Raw genomic sequence first — 27,894 nt, forward strand, 5'->3', positions numbered from 1 at the left:
AGGCCTGGACTTGCCCACCCCTGATTTAGTCTCAGCACAGCTTTGATCTCTGACTGTTAAACTCGATGCACTTTATTGGACCTGCTAGTTTCTCACCTGCACCACTTCCTTTCAACATGTGTTGTTGAATAATAATAATGAATCAGAAGTTTGACTGAGGAATAGGGCAGCGTCTTGTGTGGGAGAGAGCGACTCAAAAGGCTATACATAGATTTTTAAAAAAAAAAAACATAATTTCATATTTTTTCCAACTTGGATGCCTTAAATGTTTCCATTAACCATTGTCATCATATCCAGCAACATGGTAGGATCAGAGTGGTGAAGCCAAAATAGGTCAGTTACTTCCTAGTCCTGGCAGAACTCCATTTATTTTTGTAAAAATGTAGAAATAAATTACAATAATAATTGAAAAACTGATCCAAAATATGAATTAACTAGTTCCAATGATTTTTAATGTTTGCTTAAACTTTTGATCGGTTGTTTTTTTTTTATTAAAGAAAAGTATGTCAAAGTTTAAAAGCTGTTACTGCCATGAGTTGTCAAAGTAGTCATGGAGAACCAATTCATACTCCAAATAAACTGAATTTTTCACATCAACGTGACTTTTACCTTTAAAAACTAGAGCACACCTAAAATATGGGGGAAAAAAGTTGATCTGTAACTAGCTAGAGAGACAGTTAAGCATCACCCAAACATACCTCAGAAATCAAATGAAGAATATAATATGCTATTGATTTCTGACATAAACCTACCCTCTGAGCTTCTGGGAGATTAAATTTAAATATGCATTTTTTCAGAATTGAGTTTTCAAATCTGCAGAACATCCATTATCTGATTTAAACAGTGACATAAAAGATTCAATTTACTGGACTGCGGATATGGTGATTGTTCTTCCTTCCACTGCTGCTGTATCTGAGCAGGACAGGTTTAGAGCTCACTCAGTTATGATGACACACACACGGAAAAGAGAAGGAACACACAAAGAGGCGACAGGCACAGGTTCAGGTGAGCAAAGAGTTTAAGTTTTATTAGAAGTTAAGAAAGATGCACAAACAGGACAGCACACGCAGAAGATTAGTAGCAGGAGGTGAGATCAGACTGAAAAGGAGACTAATTAAATTCCTAAACTTTCAGCAAATGCAACAATAATGCTTTTATACAGCAAATTCTCTGTAACCCCCCCCCACACCAAACCCTGACAACTATATACACAGATATACAGAAGGTAAACAGAGAGAACACACAAGGTTTAGGCTCTGTATCGGCCAAAAGCTTCACTTTTTTCAAGACCCAACCTGACAAGTGGAAAACTTGAACTGTTGCAGCGTTTCTCCCCGAGACTTAACCATGTAAGCCCACTGCACATTAACTCCAATCACCTTTATGTGTCCTCTTATTGACATCACAACATGTTTTTGTCTGATATCAGTGCAAATGATGAGACAGCAGAGTGACACAGCAAAGACTAAACTCTAAACAGGAGCACAAACCTACAGAGCCACAATCAGCGGTGCTCCTGATCATGCTGACGAGTAAAGTCGATGTTTTATACAGCGTGTTACGTGACTACCACATGAGACGTTTTCAGTTATCACTACGGATTCTAAAAGCTAATGTTGAATTAAATTGCGCGGATGATAAAAGAGAGATGAGAAGCTTCTAACCTCTACAGAGGGAGAGAGAGAGAGGAGGAAGGAGGCTTTAACATGGACCTCAAGCCTTCTCAGACCTTTTTTGTTGTTGTTTTTGGCTCATCTGACCACGACATCAACAAAATGTCATCACTTTTGCTCCTGTGAATGCCTTTGCCAGTATTGTAGTGCTGAAATGTTTTAATTTTTTTAGCCTAATGAAGTTTGAGGTTTAAATCAATCATTTGCACCTGGGTTGAACACAGGATGTCATGTTCACACAGCAGGAAGTTGTTGTTTTTCCTGTGTTTTTTAAACCACAATCTGTCATTTTTAGACCTCAAACACAGTTTACAATTTGTTGCACAGCGGCACTGCTACTGCTTTTCCCCCTGTTTTGCTGTTTAGTTTGGTTCACTGTTTAAGATAAAGATCCACTGGATACAAACACGCACATTCTTGTTGCATTTTGCAGTCATTCTGCGTGACCCTGGCCTTTAAAATCAATGGACCTGTTCAGCAACACTTCATTGATCTCTTTTTAATCACAAAGAAAAGTTCTGACCAAAATTTTGCTCCACTTTAAAACTAAATATAGCACATATTTGGTCATCTCTTTTGGTCATCCACTTTTTGCTTTGATTTTAATGACATGAAATTTTAATGATGAAACTTTAATTGATCTTGTGGTCAGATTTGTACCAAATAAGAAAGTTCATAATTTTAGTTAAAGAAGAGTTCAGTTCAGGAACTTTGTGTCAAACACCCCTCAAAGTTCCTCCAAAAACAAGTCTACAAGCAAAACGAAAGCACATTTTAAAGATAGGAGAGTGACAGAAAGAGAGGAAGCAGAGGAGCAGAGTTAAAGGACAAGGAGAAATATCAAGGTATGAAGCACAAGTTTACTGTTGCCATAAAGAAAAATCACCCCAGTCCTCTCCCACCCGCAGCAGATACACATTCTAGCGCAGTGCTTTAGCACAAGTAGAAAGCAGAGGGTTGGATTCGGACACACAAGCTGTCTCCGTATTTCTGCCAGAACCATTTTCACACAGTTCCTGTTCCCAAAAACAACTGAGATTGGGGTGTAAAAGCAACATTATCGCTGTGGTTGAACCCGGTGTGAAGAATCCCGCCACAGAAAAGAGCTGAAGGAAAACTGCAAAGCTGAAGGGGCTGAGGCGAGGTGAGGCGAGGCATCCGTCATGCAGAAGACAATTTTTAGAACCACTACAAGGCATCTGGAGTTACGCCTGCCGGTCAGACAGAGCAGATTGAAGAGAGAAAGACGCAAATGCAAACAGTAAAAGAGAGGGGAAAAGACAGTAAGATGAGATATGGATACAGAGGAGCAATTAAAGAAGGGTGAAGAAAGGAGGGAAGCATACAGGACAAAGACTGAGAGGTTAACAGACAAACCAGACACAGCGTCTCTCCACCCGCCAGTGCAACACATGGAAGACAGAGATCAATAAATGATTATACAACAAAACCCAACACTGTACTGGACAGCCAACACAGTATGGGTGGGCTTTAAGTTACAGTCATTACAGTGACATAATTTGATCAGAAGCAATTATTTTAATATTCTGATTTGGGAAAAGAGCTCAAAAAACCTGTTAAAAACATCTTCAGGAGATCTGTGTCTCACATGAGTGTGATTGGTAACCACTAGTGTTTGCGTCACTAACCTCTGTGTTATAGAGATTCTCATAAAAGCAGCAATAAAAAAATTTTTATGTGCAGTTTTATTTTCACAACAATCCAACTTTACATGGGGAAATCCTGGGAAACCCTGGATGTTGTCTATTGCTCTAAGTAGCTATTTTCAAATGAAATCTGTTCTTTCCAAATCACAGGACTCACAGCAGGAGATAAAAATTAAGAGATAAATAATAATACTTCTGTATTTTCACAAATATGAGGTAGGATAAGATCATTTTAACAGAATAATGGTTGTGCAGTCGGGGGACTGAACTACAATAACACTTCTGTTCCAGCCTCCTCTAGTTTGTGGGAGAACAAAACCATCCAGACCGCATTATATTCCTTCTCCAAGGCCATCGGCCATTTTCCACAGCTTGTTCCAGATGGCCTCGGGTCTCGTCCACTCTCAGGCCCAAACCTCTAAAACTCAACAAACTAAACTAAATTAAGGCAGCAGACAGATAATGTCAGGGTGGACTCTTAAATGCCTGAATGCTCTGTGTGGTTATTAGGATGATTTATAATTTTACCATGAAATTACCTGTTTGTAAATGTAACTCACAACTGTGTAACCATTTGGTAGCGCCCCTGGCCTTTTCTTTTGGCAGCTATTTTGAAGAATTATGTAAATTAACTTTAATGTCAGCAGTCACATGGCATAAAAAAAAAAAACTACATTTATAAAACAGGAATATTCACACGTCTGGTTTCAGGAGGTGAGCTGCAGAGGCCACACCACCAGGTTCAATTATATTTTTAATTTAAAAAAAAAAAATCGAATTATATGCGCTAAAGGCAGGCTGAAACATCGAGCTTGTGCGAGAATCTGAAGAAAAGAAAAAAAAGAAAGCAGAGAGGCCAAGCTTCAAACTTTCTAAGGTTTGTGTTTTGTGTGAATTTACACGAAGAAACAAACAAACAAAAACACGGTTGTGGAATCATATCTCATGTATTCCAGAAGTATTATGAATGGACACCTAAACCTATCACAGCTGTGAGAGTGCAGGACAACTGGCAGGCTCTGCCACTAGGTGGAGCACTTATACAGCTCAATCAGGTGGAGAGAGACGCTGTGTCTGGAACATAGCTCATCAATACATATCAGTAAAGTTAAACCTTGTTAGGTGACCACAAAATAAACAGAGGGGTGCAGGTAAAGAGACATGTGAGAGTAGCCAGAAAGATCAACTTTTTTGTAACAGAACTAAATGTTTAGTTTTGTGTTTTTTATCTTCATCCCAGAAAATGAACTAAAATAGCTGGGAGCAGCAACACAAGTCAACTTAATGATAATCAGAATTGATCATTTATTCGGTCTGAACTCTCCCATCTTCTCTGGCAGCTAACAAGGAACAAATGGAAAAGAACAAAAGGCTGGGAAAGTCACACTTTACATTCTCTGGCAGCAGATCACCACACGTATGCAACGATCAGAAACATAAACAAGTACACACATGCAGATCACCAACATCAACAAAGAAGGAGTACAGTACAGAGCCCATATTGAGTCAGAACAGACTGATGAGTCACAGACTCATTTGTATTAAGTGAGAAGAGAGAGGTTTTCACAGCTGCCTGTGGAGAGAGCTGAAGTGGAAGTGATGATTTGTTTGACAGGATGAAAAACAAAATGTACTCTGACAACTGCAGGGAAGCAGTGGAGGATAAACATCCCCAGACATATCTGTTTTTATCCATCTAATATTAGAAATATGAGCCAATTGCAACTGATAGTATACAAGTGCAATACAAAATTACAGAATTTTAAAGATTGATATTTTCAGTATGCTGCAGAATGATGTTGCTATTGTAGAGATTTGAAAAGAAGATAAGTGCATGCTAATAATACACAAATAGTGTATGAAAATAACTGGATACACCCAGTATTTCCAAAATAATACTTCTACTGGAATCTTGCATAGTGCTTTTGCAAATTCTAGTTCTTTATATATTTAAGTTCCATTTACTTTTGTAAATCCTCTCTAACTCGTAGGCTGTGGAATTGTGCTGGTGTAGAAGCTGTGAAAGCTCCCTCTTGGGATCAATAAAGTGTGTCTTCAAATCCAATTAAAGGCCGATAGTTGATTGATTGATTGATTGATCGTTGTATTTATACTGACTTCATTTACTGTTTGATCAAAGAAGATTTAAGGACAAAACAAAAGCTCCTTGTCAGATTTTCCTTCCAGCTAAAGTTCTTTCCAGATGAGTCCGGCTCCTTTCCTGATATAAATAGGTCCAGAGATCTGCAGGCGATCGTCTGCTGTGTGCTAATAATCCATTGACAGGCTACAGTTTATAGGCACAGCTATGTGTCACACCATACCGCCTGCAAGGACTACAACTAGAGGTGCAATAGGAGATGCTGATTGGTTGTTCTGGGCTCTATGACTACTGTTGCTATGCGAGCAGGCCAGCTCTAAGCAACAGCAGGAGCAGCATTTTAGAAATAAGGTGGTGAGCAGCCTACAGCGACCCTATAACTACATATTCTGCCATTGCAGTGAGGACAGGCTGAGAAAATTCTGCATATTCTGAAATGTACCAGCTGATTGAGAACAGTCGGTCTGCAGCTGAGGCAGCGAGGTGGCATCAATGTGTGTGACCAGAGGGGTTTTTAAAGCTTTTTAGACATTAGTTGGAAAAGCTGTACAATAAAAGAGAGTTTAGTGAAAAATACTATACTATACTAAACTATACAAAGAGCTACGACTCAACGACTGCCAACGACTTAAGCTCCAGCCAAGTGAATGCTCCAGCAGAGCATTTTTTCACTTGATCTCATTAATCAAAGTCAGGGTAACAGCGACGCACAAGCAGGAAGAAGAAGCGGGAGAGCAGAGTAACTGCGACTGTCAGTCAGGATTATCAGTGTAGCATTGTACAGTTTGATCCTTTTGAGCTAGTCGGACAAGATTTAAGTCCTCATTCAAACATTTTAGTCATAGATGAAGAAACAACCTCACTGTATCTTTCATGACCGAAGCCACTAAGGCTACGTTCACACTGCAGGCGAAAGCGCATCAAATCCGATTTTTTTGACCCTATGTGCGATTATGGTGCGACAGTGTGAACGGCACAAATCCGATATTTTCAAATCCGATCTGGGTCACTTTCGTATGTGGTACTGAATCCGATACATATCCGATGTCTCAGAAAGCGACTGCTGTTTGAACGGTCAAGTCGCATTAAATCCGTCTTTTACATCACTGACACAAGACAGACGCCAATTATCCGCGCCAGAGAAGACATCGCGAACGCTTCCTGGCCATCCGGTGAAACTGCTGGGAAGACAACGTTGGAGAAACGTTAACATTTTATTTGTACTGCATAACCTGCAGGTTCTGACAGAAATCTGCAACTATCCTTTGAAGCACCTCTCCTCTAAAACAGCAATAGCCTAAGGATCATTATTAGGTTATCTACATTATTATGTAAATAACAAAATAACTTAAAGCAAAAATCGGGAAACATGAAGTCCGAAGTCTTTATATTAAGGCCATCAGTCAAACAATATAGTTTGTTCTGGGTCTAAACAGAGCGCGTTGTGTATGACGTCTTCTTTTGCGCATGCGGGCCACTTTGAGCGTTCACACTAGAGCGCGTTTGCTGTCACACTTTATTTGTAGTGTGAACGAGCAGACAAAAAAAACGGATTTGATCAAAAAAATCGGAATTGAGCATTAAGACCTGCAGTGTGAACGTAGCCTAATTGAAGAGATAATCCCCTCACTGGCCTCCAGTGGCCCCTCATTCTCACTATAACTTTATAGGGAACCATCAGTTGGCTTGATTGACAGCAAATAAAATAATCCAATCCAAGCCAGCTCAATGTGACCAAACTTTAGCATTTACATTAACAACTGTGTTTATTATAGTTTCTGTGCTGAGGAAACTTTAACAAGTAAAATGACTTTGTGGATGACGTCAGTCCAGAAAGATAGAGGAGTTATTTCAAGTCGACATGTCTGTGTCCCTGGTTTGAGAACTCTCAGTAATGTGCCGAGGGCTGTGTACTGTACTTACCCCGTTCCATTCCACGCTCATACTCACTTCCTCGCCGCCGTCTGGCCCGCTCTCATACTTCACCGTGTCAGAATTCAGGCTCTCGCGGCTTCGCTGCTTCTCTCGGGCCTCCGGCTCGCTCAGCACCTCAGCCACGCGCTGCTTGTGCACATTGTCCAGACCCTGATGTGTGCACACAACAATAAATAAATGCCAGTTCAACAAATCCAATTAAGCATAAGCTAAACCCATGTACTAGTCGGACCTCCAGCACAGCCTCACCTACACAGATACACTGTACAGCTGTCAGCAACAAGTGCTAATTCATCCAATCCAATTAATACTAAATCTATAGACTTCTACTGCCTGCTGCTCTAAACCCAGCACCTGGGATTTGCTGATTAGCAGTCAGAATAAACCTGGCAGAGGACAGAAAATGAAAAAAAAAATCCAACTAATTATTGGTAAATTAGCTTGCTGACCACTAGAAATTCAGTTAAACCATTTTTGAAAAAGCACACTTTCAATATGGAGCTAGAGGAAAGCACCTACCTAAGAAGTCACTGCCCATTCTGAAATCTCAGAATGTCATTTTTGACTATCTTTACTGCTGTTTTGATATTTACAGAAATCTTAAAGACTTTTTTAAACGTTCAGTTTGGTGGAAAAAACAATTTTGCAACCATGTGATTAAAAGAACATACATGTAAGCATCTAATATAGTGAAACTTGAACAGCAAACCCATGGTGCCAGTGCAGCTAAATTAGCTTTTCTGTTAGCTGGTGACTTCCAGTGCTACCTTGCGTAATTAAAGCTGGCCAACAATACGGTTACACCACAGTACAAAGTACTTTCTGTGACTCTGCCTGAGCGTTTAATTATTCAAGGAGGGAAAAACAAACACGGGACGTTACACTGCCAAACAATCATGCTGGCAGAGTCTGGTCGCTTATTTTATTTCTACTAAAACCTTCTCCACTTGTATTATCTAAATGCTGATTAAAGGTTACATTCATATCGGGATCGAATCTTTCCTCAAGCAAAAAATGACAACGCTCCAAATATATCAAAGGAAGTTTGTGGTGTTAAAACGAGGCCCCAAAGCAGATCCGACTAGTTATAATGGAATTATTGTAATAATTACCAAAATGTTATTTTAGTTTCTACAGCTGTAATTTCAGCAAGACAATGGGGAATTTTATCTTAATAACATGTGTGTCTGTTACTGAATAACTCAATGTTTACATGTTGATGGAAAACCTAATTCAGGATAAAAGCTGCAGGACTTAGACTCCATTAAGTCTCATAAGTAACACCATCAGGGGCAGCTAAAAACAACACCAAAGAAACCAAACTACGCTCCAGGATTCTGAGTGCATTGCATTTTTCCAATTCCACAGCAGCTCACACATTTTCTGCCTTTTAATGTGACGCAAATGCTCAACGGACCCGTTTCATCTGAGCACCGATAACAAGTCATCTGCTTCTATATCTACAGTCCTGTGTTGTTAGTCACATTATCCAGAGGCCACACCTGCTTTCTGGAACGCATCGCAGCTTCCTCCAGGGTCCCAGCTGCCTCTAGCTTGCCCTGCCGCCTGTAGAGGGCACCAAGGTTTTTCAGGGTGGTGGTAACCGTGGGGCTGAAACGACAACCGGTGGAAATTTAATGTCACAGAAAATCGTTTTGGCGAAAGAAAATAAAACAACAAGAACAACACGACTGTCTTATAGATGGTTGGCCACAGCTGGTTTAATTGCTTACTACATTTTGTTATGTGTAAACATTTATATATATCATGTATCAGTTTGCTTCCTGTGCTGAGAGTATCACCCATATTTACTCCGTGGAAAAACACTGACCTGTCGACTTTACAGGCTTTGTACCAGCCTCCATACTCTCCAAATGGTGAACCGTCTTTCTGCTTCCCCTGTGAAACACCAATTTGGTTTAGATTTAAGAAATCTGCATATATGATATAATAAATCAGACATTTAAGGATGGAAACCAACCCGCTTACATTGTATGTAGTCAGTTTACATGGAGAAGTGTTAGCAGTGGGATTATAATTGGATCAGTACTTCTTCCCCAGAACATCTAAACCTATTAAACCATGAAATGAACTCTTAGATGGGAGAGTGAAGGACTCGGACCATCATCATCAGTTTTTACTGAGACTTAATATCCTAATCCAATCTTTGTAAAGTCAGTCTTTCTTATTTCATGTTAAATAAGGTAAAAGAATTCAGAGAAGTTTAATGCAGAAGTTTTTTTTTTAAACTTGGTGTGTTTTGATCCTGTGCAATTATAAGGTTTTGTCTTTAACACTGAAACCCAAAATTAAGAAAGCACAACAGAAATTACAATTATACTTGTATATATGTTTCAGGCTCTCACCTTGCTTTGCTCCTCTCTCTCCTCAGCATGCATCCAGATTGGTTTGTTCTCATCTGCAAAGAAACATACACACAATCAGTCCTGACAAACTCAGATAAGCAGCTAGAGACACCTTTGAAAAGTCACTCTGACTCTGAAGTGCTGTTTTCTGTTTCTTTTCGGCTCCATCCTTCACTAAAATAACAGCAGCCTGAACATATTAACCTTTACTTCAAAGGAGAGACTTATAAAGTTGTTCATGCATGCAAGTTACTCTAAGTTTAAGCTACTATCTGCAATGTCTGAAATATAAAAAGTGTGTGAGCACTTTGTACCATCAACAGAGCCAAACTCCCGTTCATGAGCGCGGGTTAGGATTTCTTTATACAGGGTCTCTGCCTGCTTGAACTTGCCCTGCTTCAGGTAACAGGATGCCTGAAAAACACAAACAATAAGAACAACATGACACTGCGAATGAGCAAAGTCAGAGCTCGCTCTTCAGCAGTTAGCAGTAAGGTCCAGCAATGGGATGTCAGCAACACACAAGAAGCTTCACAGGACTGGGAGAAGCTGAATTAGTTTTTTCTTCTTCCTTTTTTTTTTTTTTTTTAAATAAAATAATTTAAAAAGAGTTGTCATTTTCATGCCACTTGTCATCTGCAGATATTGATTTTTATTCCGCAAATTGACAAATACTTCCATCCTTCTCACCAAGTTGTTCTTGGTCTTGGCCACGTTGGGGTCATCTGGGCCCAGTTTGGTCTGGTAGATCTCCAGGGCTCTCATGTAGTAGTACTCCACCTCCTCATACTTGCCCTGGTTCTGACACAGCAGGGCCAGGTTGTTTAGCTGCTTGGCCACATCTGGGTGGTCCTTGCCCAACACCTGGGACAAAAGAGGAAGAGATATGAACTTTAAACAACCCATTTCTGCCATGTGCTATTTGGTCAGTAACACTTAGCCAACATGAGAAATGCTGGTCAGACGGATTTAGCGCCTACTGAGTTTCACTAGTGTAAACATTCAAATGTGCAACCTAGTTTAAATCCTCAGGTCCAATGTTGTAAATTTGGATTTCCAGGAAGACCGGAAGGGTGTTTGTCAATACGTTGGAAATGTTTGTTTCATCTCCTGCCAAGCTGCTTTGACTTGCTGCACTCTGTTTGTAGTGCGGCTGATTACACTACACGTATGTTTGGAGCAGTGTTCACAGAAGATGTCACATGTGTAAATTTGGTCTAGAGTACTGGGGATCAAGCCTGTAGCCTTTGCTACATACAGTACATGCCTCCGTAGGAATTTTGGCCTTTTGTGGATTAATAGGCTACTAACCTGCTTTAATAAATAAAAAAATAAATAAAGCTGTAAAACAAAACAAAAACAACACCCAACCCCCCCCCCCCAAAAAAACCACTTCTGGATTAAGAAACAGCCTTTAAGCACTGCAACCTCTTCCTGTGAGCTAAGAAGAGTAAAGGTCATTAGAGTAGAGTGCAGCAAGACTAAAAGACATGTATTGGGGCTAGATGCTAAATGACCCCCCCCCCCCCTCTCACACACACACACACACACACACACACACACACACACACACACACACACACACTATTTTTTCTTATTATATGATTCTAACTGCCCAGTAAAGATGTAGCAATCATAGGTGGATGAAAGGAAAGAAAACAGAGAAGAAAATGAAAAGGATGTGCACGGGTGGAATCAGTGAACACACATGGGTGGCTGGTGTTGTTGGGAAAGGGATCTGATCAGTTAAAAAGAAACCACCCTGAGTGTCACGTTTATGGTTGTAAATGAAAACAAGTGAACAATTAGTTTGTTTTGATTTCTAGTTTCAGTTTACTGCTCGGTAAGTTTGTGTGAGGTCTTAGAACTGCAGGATGATCCCCCCCTCCCTCCCTCCCTCCCTCCCTCCCCGCTGGAGACCGACAGCGTCTTTGATCCACAGGATGGTGCAGAGCTGTGTGAGCGGAGATACCTACAGTATTCACTCAGGCCTGGCCTCAATCGCCTCCTCCTGCACCACATAACACATCTGAACGCTTTCCTGTAAACAGCATTAGCTAGAAAACAGATTGCCATCAGCACCACAAAACTGCTGAGGATCTGATCATGCCTACTGATGCCTTCAACCACCAAATGTTCTGCAAAAATTCTGTGGCTTATTGAAAGCTTTCAGGCAAAGTAAACACACTACATACATGTTCTGGTCGCCCTTTTCTAATTAAAAATTAGTTACTTAAACCTTGGAATTTGAACCTTAAAATTCTGGTTTGGTACTGAAAATGTCAGATATGAGGAAAAGAGGAAAGGCTGCAAGTTCTTGCAGGTAGCAGATCTGCTAAGTTATCTATAATTGCAGATATTCGAGTACTGGAGTAACTATAGCATAGACTAAATGTTTGAAAAAACACAATCAAGCAAAAAAGATTTCATCACTGTTTTCATTTTTGCAATCACCGTCTTTGTGTTTTGAAACCAGATGTGATGTATGCATGACTGAGAAACCAACACACTGCGTGCTCATGTGGTAGCAACTAGGTGATTACAAGGCAGACCCAGCCTAAAGCATATCCTCCTTTATACTTGTTGTTTTACCATAATGGGGACCAATTTTCAAAATGAATATAATGGTATATACACTAAAATTGAAACTAGTGATCAGCTTATAAACTTGTCAGGTAAAGTGTTTCCTTACTCACTTATGAAGGAGGCCAAGGACACTTTTCTCATAGACTAGAATTTTTTATGCAACCAGAGGATTCATACTGCTGACCATTACAAAGACAACATATTTAAGACACTTGTATACTGGCTTCACTTTACATAGCAGACCCTACATCCATTGTTTAAATGCAGTCTGTCATCTGCAAGTTTCTATTATCTTGAATCTTTTACAAGAATAACGCTGCTGGCATTCCACATTTTTGCTGTTGCCATGAACTCAAATAATTCTAAAGGCTAAAAGCAAGAAGTATTAACACTTTCTCAATACTTCACAAGGGAAACTTTAAGATGAGTCATATTTCCTTTTTCTCAAAAACTTTCTTCAACAGATACAGACTGCAATTTACTTTGCCCTGACAGATTAGTGAGGGCAAAGTGAAAAGGATATGACACACACACACACACACACACACACACACACACACACACACACACACACACACACACTTTTCCAGAGTTTCTACAAAAAGGCGGAATGACGAGAGGGGGAAAAAAACATCCTTCTGATTCAGCAGTTCTGCTGCAGTCACTTTGCAATGCCCTGCATGTGCAAAACCACTCCGGCTTAAGCAAGTGCATTATCATCTCAGTTTAAGAAGCATGAAGAAAAAAAAAAAAATTAAATGCCTCGGCTTAACCAAAGCTGACGTTGCATTCTCAAGGAGACGAAGGAGAAGTGGGTTTGTTCAAAGGCAAGAGCTGAGCATAAACAACAGAAAGTGTCTCCTGCGGCTCGTTTGTAAGTATCAAATTAATACAGGCAAAACAGTAGCGTTCGCTCAGGATAAAGAGCCTGCCCTGTGACGAAGGCTGAATACTGATAAAAAAAATTTAAAAAAAAGAGGAGAAATTACATAAAGGAGGTTGACTACAGTTTATTTCTTATGCAAGCAGTGAGGAAAAAACAAAACAAAAAAAACAGACTTTATGACTTTATGAGTTTTATGTAGTTTTTGTAGATGTGTGAATGTGTGTGTGAATGGGTGAATGACTGAATGTAGTGTGAAGCGCTTTGGGGTCCTTAGGGACTAGAAAAGCGCTACACAAATGCAGGCCATTTACCATTTACCATGTACTTTCTAATATATATATATTAAAACACTTTTTGGAAAGAACAAAGACTCACTGCTGCTTTTCTTTTTTTAATTCCAGATTTTGGCCAACTGCTGTTTTACTCTGAGGCCTCAGTCGTTGGTGATACCCCAACCTGAAATCTATTATATCACAACATATCAATTTTGTTTTTTTTAATCCTTCTTAACAAGTATAGTTGACTTTTTTTTCCTTTTTTTGGGGGGGGGGGGGGGGGGGGGGGAGACAACGACGACACACAACTCAAACAGCTGTAGCCGATCACCGTGTGCCAGGCCCGACTTCTGCCAGCTACAGCTGAACTACAAATTAAATGGATTTAGCTAAATTTGGATTTAGCTGTCCAAGAAGTTTATGTTCAGTTTTATATGAGTATAATCAAGTATTTATTGCACTCATCAGCAAGTTATCTGTGTATGTTAAACACGGTTAAATGCAGCTTGCTAACCAAGCTTGCTAGTGTTAGCTAATAACATAAATGGTAAATGGCCTGTATTTGTATAGCGCTTTACTTAGTCCCTAAGGACCCCAAAGCGCTTTACACTACATTCAGTCATTCACCCATTCACACACACATTCACACACTTAGCACTTCACCATCTCATAAACATGGTCACCACCCCCAAATAAAACACAGTGGTATCTAAAAACTAATGATGAGGCCTCGAAATGTGTCACATAGTGTCCATAGTTTGTTAAATCCAACAATAAACACAAGTGACTGCCACTAGACATGAAAAGCTAATACTGTTGTTAATTATGTGCAAAACTTAAAATTTAGATATTCTAAACAAGTTAATCTGTTGCAGTTATAGTAAATATCTGCTGTGTTGAAATGAAAAGCTGAAGGGACAAGTGGTCAGTTGCTGAGTGCTGTCTGAATATTTTAATTCCTACTATTCATTCTGCTGCCTCCAAATGAAATATTCTGAGTGAAGTCTGAAGTGTTTCAGTACAGGGGCACAAAGTCTGTCTATAAGTGAAAGTACTCGCTAGTGCATCGACTCATCACAGTGTTTGATGACCTCGTACCCACCTTTTCTCTGATCTCCAGCGCTCTCTTGCACAGAGGCTCTGCTTCCTTGTACTTCCCTCTCTTCCCATACAGGACAGCCAGGTTATTGAGAGTTGCAGCAACCTGATAGGGACACAAACACATTTATTATCCCACAATGCTCTATTCTTCTTGGCCTCATAGACATGTTCACTCATTTGCACAATGTGTGGAACCGCAAGAGTCTACAACAGCAGAGTGGTGTCATTGGTCTGATGAGTGAGAAATTGACAAGGAATAAGAGGATGTGGGGAAACAGGAAGTGATTATGCCGGGCTGTAATTTGATCCAAATCAGCTGAGTGATGAATCTCCAACATGTGCACACAGGACGAGTGAGGGGAGACTGCAGAGGGGACCTGAGGTGAGCACTGATCTCTGATTCACACCAAGTTCTGGCAGCCATGTGAGCAGAGTGGGAGGAAACGAGAGGAAGGGCAGAGGGTTGAAGTGATGGGAGGAACGGGAGCTTATTCAGGAAGATGGGAGGAAGAGAGGGACAAAACTCCTACAGTTTGAGAACACTTTTTTCTGCTCTTTAAGACTTAATTTGTCCTCATGTCACAATCTCAAAAATGGTGAAAATATAAAAAAGAACATTTAGAGAACTTTTTTTTTTAAAGCAAAGGAGCTACAGATTATATAGTCTGATCACAAACCTGTCGATGATTAACCTAAAGCCTTCAAATCTTACAGACAAATTCACAGTTTCACATCCATGTTTTTTAAATCTTGTGTTTGTATTAAGAGTCATAAAGTCAGACACATACTTACATAATTATTTTAATTATAATTAGATTCAGAAAGCATTACGACACACAGACTTGACGACTAAATTTAGCATTATATCCACAGAAAGCAGAACACTACTGCGATTCAGATCATAGTGCTCATGTCTCCTGAACATCCCTGTCAGACTCAGCCAGATCCATGTAGAGCCAAAGTAGCAGCGTCAACGGGAATCTCAGGGACTGGACACTTCAGTTGGTGGGGTTTTGACCTCAAAATCAAGGTGTTTGTGACTCTTTACAGTCGAAACCACAACTCCGCCTTTTTCAATTACCTCAGCAGATTGTCGCCTTTCTTTTTAGTGGCAAACCAAGAGCCAGTTTTCATAGTCCAAGTCCACTTTGACCTATGTATGTGTGTCGGTACATGATTTACCCAGAAGTTCACGACTGATTAGGAAAGAGAACATGACCTCAACATATTGTTTGCCCGTCAGGCTAAAGTTAGAAGTGGCTTACAATACCGCACATTGAAAACAGAAAGAAGAGAAAAGAAATTCTATAAAAATGATATGATTAAGAGGAAGAAAAATCACTATACTTAATCACATATCAGGTAATGTGTCAGATTTCGTCTGGGTGATGGATCACTGGGGTGAAAAAAATAAATTAAAAAAAAAATCACTTTCTTCTTTGGAAAAAAGGGGAAGACGTGGAGAGGGCTAACCTCTGTTTCACACAGTGAAGAGAGACGAAGGTCCGAACAGTGGAGACACAGGCCTGCTGGGGTTAACCTGCTGCATGCGTACAGTCACGTTGACAAAGAGAGGTTAAAGAATCTGAGAACAGGCCGGGGTAAATTATTAATGACACCCACGCTGCTTGTCACAGCCTTGGACAAACACATGCTACGGTATCATGTTAAATGTATGAGGTAGGTTGCTATGCTTTTTGTGAGATATTTGTGTGATATGAAGTAAACAGATGTGCTCTACAATAAATAATATAAAGACTGTAATAAAGTGCACTGGGCCAACCATATTTTCTATGAACCAGAAAAACGGTCTGAAGCTCCACAGTATAGTAGTTAACATATTCACCTAACGCAAAAAAAAAATCTTGGTTTAAGACTGAGGATACACAGCTTCTTGGGTTTCATCAGGAAGGGCCTCCAGGATTTATGGCTGCATGTGCTGAAGGGAAACTCATCAACTGGCCCAGATCACATTAAAGTACTGCAATAGAATAAACTCTATAGTGCTGTTTATATATTTTCCCCCAAATGCAAGTAAAATGTCTGCAAAGTTACAAAACCTGAAATCCATAGGGAGTTTTTCTCTCCAACAGAAAGTAATGCTCCTGAACTGCCCACAGTCCTGTGACTCATCTGTCACAATGTAACATTTGCATAATTGTTCCAAGCACCTAGTCTGGCACATACTCAAAATTTTCAGAAGATATTTTTATAGCTAGAGCTAAAGCAGCTTCTCTGAGCTAAGCTAAGTGCAAAGACGAGAGTATTCCTGAATTCTGAAGAACCAAAGACCTAGCAAATTTGTCTTGTTGTTGACAGCAACCACTTACTTGGTGGAGAACTTGATGGTCCTAAGCAGTTTCAGAAATGATAATGCCATTGCATGAAAGCACTGAGCTCTTTCTACAGCAGAGAATGCTACCCTGTGTGGTTTTCCAACCTGTTGGTCCAATTACCTTTCACTCATGGTGCTAAGCTCTCAAAGAAGGGAAATCAATACTGTTGATGTGGCCTGAATGTCTTAACAAATGACTATATTTGTCTTCATGTTTCACCACCGCTGACTGTAAGAACAACCTCCATTTGGAAATAATTCATGCTGTGAAACAGTGCAACACATCTATCCCCATTAATATCAACGGGATTACACCAAAACAACAAAGAACATCATTCACCTGTCTAAAGCAAGAAATACAGAGCACAACAGAAGACCTACATGCAATGTATCAACAAATACACTCACAGCTGGATGGTCCCTGCCAAGTGTCTTCTCCCTGATGGCCAGAGCGTCATTCAGCAGGTTGGCGGCCTCCTTATATTTGTTCTGATCCCTGAGAGACCAAAGCAGACAGAGTTAGACTGAAATACAGACACAGAGATGGGCAGAATAACAGACAAGCACACATGAACACAAACATAAACTATGCTGACAAGTTCAACTAATGGGCCACCATCTTCAGTGGTTCCCACAGCCAGTGCACAAGAGTACTGACAACAAGTCACCCCAGACTCTCATTGTTTTAGGTAACTAAATCAAAAGCCCAAGCTGATTGTTCAGTGGCTTAGATTTATGTAAATGGAAAAACATGGCAACAATCCTGTGCGACATTTGTCCAGGTTTTAGGCGTCATTCCTTTGCTCCCGTCTAGTTGGGCTGGAAAATTAACTTCCGTTACTGTCCTATAAATCTTTGTCAGGCTACGTTTGGCTTGTTCTGACAAAAGCATCCAGCTCTGATTAAGAAGCCAGTCACACAACACTTAAAGAATCCCTGCCAAAGGTTTCAAGAGACATGTCACAGTGTTGTGAGGGTGACAAAGTGTGCTGTTATTATCTCAATGTTAAAATCTTAGCTTTTTATGATATCTTCCAAACACAAGAATTCATTAAAAGCTGTTTAAGTCTAAGAGGATTTTGGAGTTTATGAAACAATGCAGACTACAAACAAAACTTTTTTTGAGTATGAAATTCATTCATTATATAGACCACCTCGCTTCAGTTAGCAACATGATCTCTTTAAAAACAGGACATCACCGGCTTTCATTAGAAAAAGATAAATACATAAAAATGCATGTGCATATTATTAGATGTTGCAGGAGTTTACCTGTAAACAAGGGCTAAGATATTAAGCATTGTGGCCACATCTGGGTGGTCGTGTCCTGAAGTCTTTTCCAGGTCTTCCAGAGCCTGTTTGCAGAGAGGCACAGCCACCTCATACCTGCCCTGAGACGCATACTGGATCACCAGGTTGTGGAGGGTCCTCAGTCGAGCAGGAATCTCGTATCCTCCCTGCTGAGCAGCAGCTGCTGCAGCGCTGCTGTGGGCTGGCTGGACTACAGACAAAAAATACGAAAGTAAATGAATTATTAATTAGGAAAAACCCATCACTGCACTGTATAGAAAATGATTGTTAAGTACAACCTGGTATTTTGTATCTGACCTATTTAGAGTAATGTGATATACTGTACACGGGGCTGTGAAAAGGTATGGAAAAAAAAGTTGAAAACATTTTCCTCTTTCCTGATTTCTTATTATTTTACATATTTGTCACACTTTCATGTTTCAGATCAAACAACAACAAAAAAAAATTGTCCCATCCTGTTAAATCATGAATGAATTATTTTTAACCCTGTTTTTCAGAAAGCTGAATCGAATTTCAGCAACCACACCGAGCCCTGATTACTGCCACACCTGTAATCACTTAACAGAACCTGTGTGACAAAGTTATCTCAAAAAGCAACACGTCACACCACAATCTAAAGAAATACCTGAGAAACAAAGTCACTGACATCTATCAGTTTGAAAAGTATTACAAAGCCCATATTCATCAATAAAACAAAAAAAGTCTGAGCAAAAAAGCCATCCATGGGAGAGTTCTGACTCCTGACCAAAAAAAACCACCACAAAGACTCGTCTCACATTAGCCAAAAAAATATCCTGATGATCCCCAAGACTTGGGGAAAATATCCTGTGGGCTGACGAGACAAAAGGTGAACTTTTTGGAAGGTGCGAGTCCTGTTACATCTGGCATAAAACTAACATCAGTTTGCACCCAAGCTTAAGTGTTCTTTGGTTATGCAGCAGGACAATGATCCAAAACACACTAGCAAGTCCACCTCTAAAGGGCTATATATATTGATATTTATTATTCAAGTTGTGCTGATTCAGTAAAAGGATGTTACAGATGTTACAATCCCTGATAATGAATTGCTTCAAATGAAAAGAAACTCTATTCCAACCAGCTGAGCAGCAAAAGGCTTTGTGAGCTGTTTTGTAAAAATAAACAGTGTCGATCAGACCTCACCAGCCGCTAATAGACACTTCGGCTAGTCACAGAGAGACAGATAACCATTCTCGCATTCACGACCAATTTAGAGTCACCAATTAAACTAACCCCACTCACCCCATGTCTGTAGACTGTGGGAGGAAGCCGAAGTTCCCGGAGAGAACCCACACAGACACGTGGAGATCATGCAAATTCCACACAGAAGGCCAGATGGCAATTGTGTAATTTTGTGAAACTGCTTTTTCCAGTTCACAACATTACACAATTAGGCAAATTTGATATCCCATCACATGGAATAAAATAAATATTAATCATTCATAAATAGCAATACTGTAAACTGCAGTTCATTCATTTCATTAATATGGCTCAGATGGCTGAATCTTTATAACCTGAATGAGTCTGTGACTATGGATGACAGAAGAACAAAGGTTTATTAATAACAGGAGTTTAATAGAAGTTTTCTATAGGAGATGACGTGTGAAAAGAAAGCTGATAGGCTGGTTATGTGACAGTTTTCCTCTAAAATGAAAGAAGTATTTGAAACCAGTGGGTGTCTAAGATGATATAAAAGGGTCAATGCTGACTAGAGCAAACACAAACTGGCTGCCTTTTAACATATGTGCAACACAAACAAGCTTATTCACCCATAAACAATGTCCTCTTTTTCCCCATTACGCACAGCTCAAGTACCAGCTCCTGAGTGCTACATTTAACTGGGCCAGAAGGACATGACTGGAATGTCTCTTGTGATAAATAGTCTGTTTGTCTGTCTTTCTGTCTCTATATGCGAGTGTCTAAGAATGCATGAATGTGTGAGAGGTCAGGAAACCACTTGATGGGGTTTCTTATTAAAGGCAAGCAGTTCTGTATTTACTCTGAAGGAAAGCCAGTAAGGTTTTGAGTAGGAGCCGCCCACTGCAGTAATAACAATGACCACAGAGAAATGTCCGGGCACGAAGTGATTCCAGGTGTTCTGAAGTGCTGGCAAACCACAGCCTGCCTTTGCTGCTGTTCACAGGAAAGTAACGCAGTGACAGCAGAACAGAAACGGACAAAAACAGCAGGTATGTAGTCAACTCACACACTACAAATAAACGCATCAAATCCTCAAAACTTAGAAACTGGAACCAGCCAACATCTGAATAATGACCGAAAACATAACTTCATCATCAAAACACGACAAACCCTTGCTGGAAGAAGGAAGCAGAAGCGAGACTCCATCAATGTAAATGATTCTCAGCTACAAGTGAAGCGTGAGCAGTGAATTGTGTTACATGTGGACGTGTTACTGTTGACCCAGTTTGTTGGTATTCTTTACAGATTCTGACTTTGATTTTAAGATTTATTATTCACATGATTTTTGTGCACTTCTGTAAATATGTGGATGATGCTTAGCGCTTTGATTGACAAGGCAGTCATTTTCCATGCTTGTTAAGAGTACTCCCACCCGATTTACATAACCCCTAGCACTGTGTTGGAGAGTACTTGTTACCAAAGGGGGGAAAAAAAGTCACTGTGTCGCACTATGAAAAGTGCAGGATGCTCTATTTTTGGAGCCGGACCTCTGCTTTGCATGATTCTAGTTAAAATCTGCCCCAAACATTCACAAATATGCTGGAATATGTTTCAGGCTGTGACACTCATTTAGTGTCAACGCTAAGTGAGTTAAATGTAAATATTAGCATAGAAAAACATTGCATAAGACCCTGAGTGGTTTAAAAAAGCAGGAATGTCATCACCATTGTCTTCTTCCTGCTGACAGCAATTTACCAAAACCCCACAAGCTTTTCAGGCAGTCTGAATCAGCTTGGAAAGGAAAGACATCTAATCTACTCCAGCACTAACCCAGTATCCACTGAGCTCATGCAGAGCCTCAGGCAGCTCAGTTTCATACAGAGAGAGGATTAATGCCAGTGCAAAAGGCATTCGATGAAGCACTGCGTCTCTGCGAGTTCAGTTCTGTCTCAGTCCTTTACCAGCTCACACCTGAAAGACTCTGGTTACTTCTTAAGAGTATTGTCTAGTCTTCATTTGATTCGATACAGTATGGGAGGTCATTTCTTTTCTGTAGCAGTTAAAGCTGCTGCTTCTCTAAGCTCCAGTCTTCTGCACATCTGGCACTTCATTTTCTCTTCATTTTAAATGTATATACATTGTCATCAAATGTAGCTACCTGACAGTATTTACTGTAAGCACTGATGTGGGCAGAAGCAGGAATTTGTGTATGTGTGGGTGTGTATACACAACATTTATGTGTTGACATGTGAATGGGTGCAGGTGTACTGCAATAACTGCATGCTCCTTGACCAACTCAATATAGACCCTTTACAGTGTCATTTGTATCTCACCATCTCCAAAGAGAAACACATTATTTAATAATTATGGAGTATTGATCTCAACATACATTTTTATTAAGCTTTATGATGCATAAAGTCTGTCTGGTATTACCCTTGTCCTTGTTCTCCAACCAATTTCTCGCTCACAGCTACATGCCATTAAACTCTCCTGTCTCATCATAATTCATTTAGTGGTGCTCACAGCAAGTGCTCTATCACCACCCTCCCAAGGGCAATACGCAAAACCACAATAATGAAGTGAGCGATCCATGTAAAGGAAATGCTTTTACTGTAAAAGATTTCATTAAATTAAATAGAATATGAATGCAGCGTAAATATCTGTAGTCTAGCTTAAGCGGTGGATTACAGCAGTTACACAGCACAAGAGGCAAACCGTTTACAGCCCAGTCTGTCAGCAAATTAGACTGGCTGATAAACTGATACCACACGGGATGAGGCAAATGGGGCAATAAAGGGGAAAAAAATGGAAAATAAAACCTTTGGGAGCAAAAAACAAATGTTTTTCATTAATCTTAAAACTGTCCCTGAAGTGGGGTCTCTTTAACCAGTGTTTTGGAAACTGTGCATTCATCAAATGCATTTTTTGGAGATCATCTCATTAATATTAATAAAAAAATTTGAGTCAGTACAGCAATTTAGGCAATATGACATGTAGGGATAGGAGTGGAGAACCAGTTCCTGTCAGTCTAATTTCTTGGAATTGTCACTCTCGTTTATCGGTTCCATTTGCACCCACACTAGCTGATTTCAGTTCATGTGCAGGAGGAGGAAAATACTGGCTCTGAATCCAGGACAGAAACAGCTGCATAATGCTGCTAACATAACTTCGGCTCTTTGCAAGCATCTGCAGAGGCAGCATGCTAACACTAAGCTTGCCAAGAAGCCAGAGTGATGCTGAAGCTGAGTGAATGCCGACCTCAGCCCAGGTAACAAAGTGATGAGCAATCAGGCTGTATCCTCCAATTCCACCTGTTCATGTTTCTACAGTAGAATCACAGTGGCGATAATTTTAAAGTCGTTTTGAAGTCATCTTTACTTTGTGTTGTTGGCTTTGTCTTCTACTGAGAGAGGCTTTGTGTAATGCTAAGTATTCTGTGTGTCATTATTAGGATAGAGATTTGTGTTGGTGTGTTGGCTACAGGTTTATATTTTTAAAGGGTAATTACTAAAAGATCCCTTTCAGGTCATTTTACAGAAGAACATGAAAGTGACATAATGAGTAGTACAACAAATTTCTTTCTCCCAGGAGTAATTAAGTAATGTAGTGCATCACTTTTAAGAAAAGTGTTCTTTGTGAAAATTACTTCTTTGAGTAACGAGAACATCCACAAACGTCAGAGTCGCTAAATTCTTATCAATTCCCATTCCTATTTTTTTTAACTACCTCTTGACATTTATTTAGTCCAAATAATTAATCTGGAAAATAACTATCCATCCATCTTCTGCTTATCCAGTTCAGGGTTGCTGAAGCCTATCACTAGCCCCGGACAGAGAGCAGAGCTAACACAGACAATGACTTTCACCTCACATTCACACTTATGACCCATTTAGAATTACCAGTTAAAATTGCCAACACAATCATCCCAGTAACTACTTATCTTTGGACTGTGGGCGGAAGCCGGAGTACCTAGAGACATCCTACACAGACACAGGGACAACATGCAAACTCCACATGAAAGGCTCTGGCCAGATAATGGATTCAAACCACTGCTGTCTTATTGCTCTGAGGCAACATTGCTAAGCACTGCGCCACCAAACTCCCCTGGAAATTGACTATAATAATGTAATATAAGATACATAACATGTTACCAAATAATGGATGAGAAGTTCTTATGGGTTCCTCTTTTTACCATGATATAACAAACATTTACATTTTAAGTCCTTTCTTGATATCCAGAGCCACAACTTCACTGGCTCAACTAGGTCCTGACTAATGGGGCTTTACAGCCATAAAGCTTTGTGGTCTTACATCATGAGCTACTGAAAAGACCAGCCCATCTAACAGTGAGCAAAAGGCTGGTAACAAACAATGGCAGCAATAAAAAACTGGCGCATACATGTTTGAAAGAGAGTGGTACTTGGACACACAAACATGCTCACCACCAGAACTTGTCATCATGTATTACACAATTTATCTGACTCTGGAAACATCCACTGATTCAGCTTCAGTAAATTACAAGACAGCTGCTGATGCAAAGCTCTGTTCCCATGGCGATCTTAATTTTACAGCGGTAAAACTGTAGAGTCTATCAGGGATTAAAAAACTAAAACTACATGTCACAGCATTCAGATGCCACTTTTTAATATGGTGGAAACAGTAGTTTACTTACAGCTCTCACAGCTCTCTCTTTCTATAGTTGCAAAAGTATTTAGGAGTTAATAAAGAGTGTGCCACTGAAATCTACATCCCAAGCCCAAAAACTATATTTCATATTTGGGTCCAAGGACAAGAAATTGAGTGAAAGTCTCTCAAAGCAGAAAGAGGATGAAGAAGTACAGCACTTACTGCCTGGGGCTTGATCATCCTGATCATCTGGGAAGAGATCATCCAAAGTCTCTTTGGTAGAGTCTGAATCCTTTTCTTCCTGAAAGGGGAGAGAGGAAGAGAGCAAGCAGGATGATCAGTGAAGGGAGAGAGGACCAAAAGCAAAAAGGAGGAGATATTGCTCATGAAATAGCTGAATGTTTCTAAATGACGAGAGAAACACTGCCAATCTATTAGCAGATAGAGTCATTTTGTAGTTTGGGTCTAGATCACACATACTTAAAACGTGTGAGATGGTGTATACTGACATCTTTTGATTGTATCTGCTTTTGATAAGGTGCTTGGGGGGAAAACCCCCCAAAATATTGGTTCCAATGATAAGATGGTCACGCATATTTTAGATAAAAGCATCGCAACACATTCTTAAGCCCTGAGCACTCACAGAGGGGGACAAGTCCTCGTCGTACTTCTTCAGCTGGTTCATAAACTCCAAGTGCTTCTTTTCCTCCTCCAGCTGAGCCACGCTCTGCTCGCTCTTCTGCAGTTTCTGCTGTGTCCCGGCCAGCTCGTCCCTTAGCCACTGGTTCTCCTGGCAGAGTCGCCGTACCTGTACCCTCAGCTTCTGCTTCTCAGACTCAACTGAGCTCAGGTGGTTTGAAAGCGCCATCATCACCTGCAAAGAGGTGGCGGTTATGTTGCAATGTCTGCAATCATACAGACCCTTTTGTATTTACAGTTGGGTTTATCCTCTCATAACAACATTTACACTAATATATGTAGTAGAAGGTTGTCTACTAAAACAATTCCACCAAAGCCATGTGGATGGTAGATAGTAAAGCTATCTAGGGGTAAGTGTGCACTTGCCATCACAACTACATGTGTGTCCACTAATGTTAGAGTGAGGCACTTTGGGTAAAAGCATACAGTCTAAGGTGAAAGGCTCGGAGGGCTGTAATTAGATGAGGGGTGTTTGAGCAGGAAAATTACACTTTACCACAACTCCAAGCAAAAATGCTGGAGGTAGAAAATTCAGTCTGTGGGGTGTGTGCACGGTGTATTGTATATTTATTAGACAAAGCTTGCTGGGAGATGGCGATGAAAGGCTAAAGCATCAACAATGAATCAGCGCTGACTCATTCACTGCTTGTGAAATGAAATGTGAAGTGAAATGACGAGAGCAAATATTCTGCATAATTTCAAGGCTTTAAAGCTTCTATATGTTCTTTTCCCCAATCGACCAAACAAAAAGTAGAATTACAAGCTAGAGAGAAACACTCCCGTGTCAAGAGAATTCTAATGATCTAATCCACTATGGACTTGAATATATTTTTACCTTTTACTGTGTCTATTGCAAGGAAAGATGGTGTTCAGTAAAGGCAAGATTCTTGCTGTTTTCACTGAACTTGTGATATTAATTATCCAGGTGAAAACCACCTGCTGTCCTCTGCTGTCCTTTCTACACAGTAGAAAGTAGAAAGAAGAGAACCTACTATCCTTAAACTTAAAAAGGGAAGATTTAAATGTGTAACCACTCACAAACAGCTTGCCTTCTTATTATGTTTTGTTAAAAGACATGTAGATTAAATTGCTTGTTGCCTGAATCTCCTGCCCAGACCAACCTAAATGAATAACAGAACAGTCTAACATCCATAGTGATATTAACCAATCACTGAAGCTCTACACACATACTTGAGCCTCGCTGAGCCCAAGTTCCAGCATCTCCAGGGACTTGCGGATCATGTGCGATTTTTCCTCCACGAGAACGCCCTCCTCATCCTGCTTCAGGCAGCGCAACGTGCCCAGAAGGCCCTCCAGGATGGAGTGGTGCTCTTGCTTCAGGGCCTCCAATCCTTGAATCACCTGCTTGGTCCGGGAAATGATCTCATCCTGGGACAGCTTCTCCCCAGGATCCTCCTCCTCCTTCACACACACCATGGTGGACATGTCCTCACGCATCCTGCAGAGAAAGCAAATAAATTAACATAACAGGAAAAAAGGTTGCATTAAAATATTTTGTCTTGGAAGTCCTCATAACACAAGATTCCTTACAGGCTCTAATGAGGGAGGGAAAAGAATTTTCTACGGACACTAAAAACAGCGTGTTGTCATGTAAAGATGGTATCCACTTGTCTTATGACTGTCACAGATGTTTAACATGGTAAAAAACTAACAGCAGACCATGAAAACAGGATTCAGCAGAAATGTGACATAGTGGTTAAAGTACAAACAGGTAACCTTTTTCTTCAAAGTCACAATCCTCTGACCTTTTCTTGTCTCATGGCCAAATAAACAGCCTTTCATGACGATGACTCATCTCATAAAATCAATTATGCTGCAAGTAAGAAACGGCTCTGGTTTATGAAAAGGTCAGACAATGTGTTTCTGACTGGACGGCTACTGGGACAGGGGTGTAGGAAGCTCACTTTGAGGGAATTGGTAGGAAAAGTCTGTGCTTCTTCAGCTCTACACACAAAGGTGCCTTGAAAAGAGGCCCTGACTGAAGCACCTGTTTTGAAAAGCTCGTGAGAGCAGCATCAGCAGAGGTTTGTAGTAGAAGACGGAGCATGATTGAAGATTACCACTTGTAAAGTGTTCTAAAAACAAAACAAAAAACAAACAAACTTAAGAATCACCATTTAAGATTGTTTAATAAAAAGCGGGTCTTAGGTTCAGCTGTCATTAAAAGTTTAAACCAAACCAAAGAAGTTAAATGTTGTGCCTGTTTGACAGTAAAACCCGGATCTGAGGTTTGTGGTCTGTGAGTGGTTTACAGATAACAGATTAGAGGGGACAGACAGGAAAACTCAGAGGAACTTGTAGACATTTTCTGCTGCACAACAAACTCACTTTGACCACTTTAAACAAATGTTGGCCGTCACATTTTCTTTTATGATCGTCATCTATTAACTGCACTCGTATCTAGTCAGCTGACAATCTACTATGATCCAAGTTCAGAAAAATCTACTATAAAATGTAAACAACTATTATTCCCAGAAGCTGCAAAATACAGTCATACAGACCCCAGACTCATTCATGAGTCGCCCATAACAATAGTGCTGCTATTGTCTCTCTCAACACACTATGCACTCCTTCCTGACTTTATCTGCTATATATTCATCTCACACACACACACACACAGACACACACACACACACACACACACACACACACACATAAGAGGATTATGACTGAGCGCTTTGGCAGCAGTTGTAGCGAGCTGCCTAATAAATCTCTGCAAGCACACACGACTGAAACGGCACGGTCTCAGCTGAATAATTACAGAAACACTGAATAAAGTTACATTTTAAAGTATGTTCCATTGAAAAATACAGAAAGAAAACCCGTGGGTGTGAATGAGCCAACATTGGTCTTATCTTTGACGGTGCAGTGACACAGTGAGTTGAACCGACCGAGCCTACCTCAGTAGAAAAGCCGCTATGATGTCAAAGGGAGACTGCAGACTTGCCCTGAGCAGATTTCACATTTTACTTAAAGAAGAGGAAACAACGAGGTAAAAAATACGTTGAGACGAGACAGACCGAGGAAGGGCAGCAGCTCTGATCGCTCCATGTGACTCAGCAACCGGCCCTGCAGCCTATCAGCTGAGCAGGAAGCAGGAAGCTGCTTGCAGAAGGAGGTGGAAAAGAGCAGCTCCAGGCAAAAAGAACGGTGAAGT

At 40.3% G+C, this 27,894-nt stretch overlaps 1 protein-coding gene across 6 annotated transcripts in view; it reads right to left on the bottom strand.

Annotated features, from left to right (window-relative positions):
- The window catches only part of klc1a (kinesin light chain 1a), a 42,703-nt gene that overhangs the window by 9,167 nt on the left and 5,642 nt on the right, over positions 1 to 27,894 (bottom strand). For 2 of the 6 annotated variants that reach the window (XM_085442431.1, XM_085442433.1), the window contains exons 2-13: positions 25,908 to 26,175; positions 24,661 to 24,891; positions 24,240 to 24,318; positions 18,195 to 18,423; positions 17,334 to 17,421; positions 14,592 to 14,693; positions 10,433 to 10,606; positions 10,057 to 10,156; positions 9,743 to 9,795; positions 9,208 to 9,275; positions 8,879 to 8,987; positions 7,392 to 7,526 (exon numbers count right to left, since the gene is read on the bottom strand). In XM_085442431.1, the coding sequence (XP_085298557.1) occupies positions 7,392 to 7,526; positions 8,879 to 8,987; positions 9,208 to 9,275; positions 9,743 to 9,795; positions 10,057 to 10,156; positions 10,433 to 10,606; positions 14,592 to 14,693; positions 17,334 to 17,421; positions 18,195 to 18,423; positions 24,240 to 24,318; positions 24,661 to 24,891; positions 25,908 to 26,174 (1,635 nt within the window). In that variant the 5' untranslated portion in view covers position 26,175. Of the gene's footprint in view, positions 1 to 1,000; positions 2,885 to 7,364; positions 7,527 to 8,878; positions 8,988 to 9,207; positions 9,276 to 9,742; positions 9,796 to 10,056; positions 10,157 to 10,432; positions 10,607 to 14,591; positions 14,694 to 17,333; positions 17,422 to 18,194; positions 18,424 to 24,239; positions 24,319 to 24,660; positions 24,892 to 25,907; positions 26,176 to 27,894 lie in introns of those variants that run through there. The other 4 variants (XM_085442430.1, XM_085442432.1, XM_085442435.1 and 1 more) reach the window with 3 other exon arrangements.

Source organism: Copadichromis virginalis, linkage group LG19, assembly GCF_057382275.1.
Source record: "Copadichromis virginalis isolate Kocher_CV1m ecotype Utaka linkage group LG19, C_Virginalis_male_GT1.1, whole genome shotgun sequence".
Lineage (NCBI taxonomy): Eukaryota > Metazoa > Chordata > Actinopteri > Cichliformes > Cichlidae > Copadichromis > Copadichromis virginalis.